General features: G+C 57.9%; 1 protein-coding gene across 1 annotated transcript; it reads left to right on the top strand.

Annotated features, from left to right (window-relative positions):
• The first annotated feature begins 383 nt into the window (after positions 1 to 383).
• Positions 384 to 1525, top strand: LOC102522622 (interferon-induced transmembrane protein 1). The gene is made up of 2 exons (XM_032490417.1): positions 384 to 703; positions 1182 to 1525. Exons 1-2 carry the CDS (start codon positions 518 to 520, stop codon positions 1371 to 1373), a joined length of 378 nt encoding a protein of 125 aa, XP_032346308.1. The 5' UTR covers positions 384 to 517; the 3' UTR covers positions 1374 to 1525.
• Positions 1526 to 1963: the final 438 nt, after the last annotated feature.

Raw genomic sequence — 1963 nt, 5'->3', positions numbered from 1 at the left:
TGGCCTTTCTCTCGCCTTCTGAAACAGCCTGCACTCTAGGCACTATGTATTTCTCTAAACAAATCTAACTTTACTCAAATAAAAAAAAAGATGGTAAATTTTATGTTACATATATTTTACCCAAATTAAAGAAAATAAGAAAAAGAAAGTCCTGTATCATAATCTCATGGATAATTAGCTCAAGCGTTCTCCTCAGACAGCCTGGAAACCAGGCCTCCGTCTAGCCAGGAAGGCTGCCAGCAGGACCTTGAGAAAAGCAGCCCCGCCTCGGAAGGACAGGGCCCATAAAATCATACCAGGCACCCAGTTATTTGTCCAACCCTCCTACTTTCCAGACAATTCAGCAGTTCAGAAACAACAGGAAATAGAAACTACCGAGAAATAAAAACCAAACCAGAAGGGGAGGGACCACTCTGCACTAGGCTGGCCCGAGAGCACAACTGCTCCAACTCAGCCTCGAGAAACATCGTCTCCTTCGTTCACTCTGCGAGCAGCACCTGCTTTCCCCAACGCCAACATGTACAAGGAGGAGCACGAGGTGGGGGTGCTGGGGGTTCCCCAGAACCCGGCCCCCGTGATGGCCACCATGATCCAGATCCCCACGGAGACCTCCGTGCCCGACCACATCGTCTGGTCCCTGTTCAACAGCCTCTTCATGAACTGGTTCTGCCTGGGCTTCGTGGCATTCGCCTACTCTGTGAAGGTGGGTAGGTGCCTGGGGGAAGGAGCGTGAGCCCGGAGAGGCCTCTGCCCAAACGGCACGTGGGCTGTGGGAGGCTTTGTACATATAGTTCTGCACGTGTGTGTGTGTGTGTGTGTGTGCGCGCGCACGCCCAGGCGTGCAGGTTGTGGTGAGGTTGCAGGGGTGCGTGGGGATGACCAGGGTCAGCCTTTTGCCCCATGGTGGGGCGGGCGGCCAGTAGGAGGCCAGAGCAGAGGGACGGTGAGTCCTGGGGCCTCCTGGACATGCTGAGAGTCTGTGAGGAGGGAGATCCAGGCCCCAGGAGGGGAGGGAGGGCCCGCCGGGCACGGTCCTGCTCAGGCTGTGGGGGGACGGGCAGGGGTGGGTCCCCACATGGGTAAATGGACACTGGGGGACCAGCAGGGGAGGACCTGAGTCTTGGTACCAGGCTCGTACCTAGCCCAGACCCAGGTCCCCCTCACCATCTCTTCTCCCCCAGTCCAGGGACCGGAAGATGGTGGGCGACATCATTGGGGCCCAGAGCTATGCCTCCACCGCCAAGTGCCTGAACGTCTGGGCCCTGGTCCTGGGCATCCTCGGGACCATTGGAGGCATCGTTCTTCTGGTGTTTTTATACATTACAGCCAACCATATCGCATCACAGATTGCGAAGAATAATGGAGGCTACTAACAGCTACCCATGGAAGGCAGCCCAGGTCTTCCACCATCCACTGCTGTCCCTGCCCCTGGGGCTGGGAGCCTGCTCTCAACCCACCCCTTTACACAGCAGTTTATACACACACCTGATGACAACTGAATTCAATAAAGTGCACTTGTATGTGAGGGTGCAGTGATGTCCCTGGGGAGGGGGCACGGCTGGGAGTCCCCAGATGTGAGGGTGCAGTGATGTCCCCGGGGAGGGGGCACGGCTGGGAGTCCCCAGATGTGAGGGCGCAGTGAAGTCCCTGGGGAGGGGGCACAGCTGGGAGTCCCCAGTGGCCCGACTGCAGAAGCAGATAGCAGAGCCGGTGTTTCACCTGGATGAACAGAAACCCCCAGAGGAAAGACCACTTCCTCCCTCCAAACCCGCCTGGCCCTGCTGGGTGAGCGACTGCTCAGTGTCCCGGGAAGGTCTCCCAGAAACTGGGGACCCTGGGGCATTGGGTGTGAACCTTTGCCAGAGCCTGGGCTGCACCCAGAGAGGTGGGGACCGCCCTCAGCCCAATGCGGGAGAAAGGCCCCAGACCTGTGTTCCCATCTCTGAGGCCCCAGAGGGAGTTG

This window comes from Camelus ferus, chromosome 10 (genome assembly GCF_009834535.1).
Source record: "Camelus ferus isolate YT-003-E chromosome 10, BCGSAC_Cfer_1.0, whole genome shotgun sequence".
NCBI classification, from domain to species: Eukaryota; Metazoa; Chordata; class Mammalia; order Artiodactyla; family Camelidae; genus Camelus; species Camelus ferus.
The sequence above is the reverse complement of the archived record's forward strand: the minus strand, read 5'-3'. Positions and strand labels throughout refer to the sequence as shown.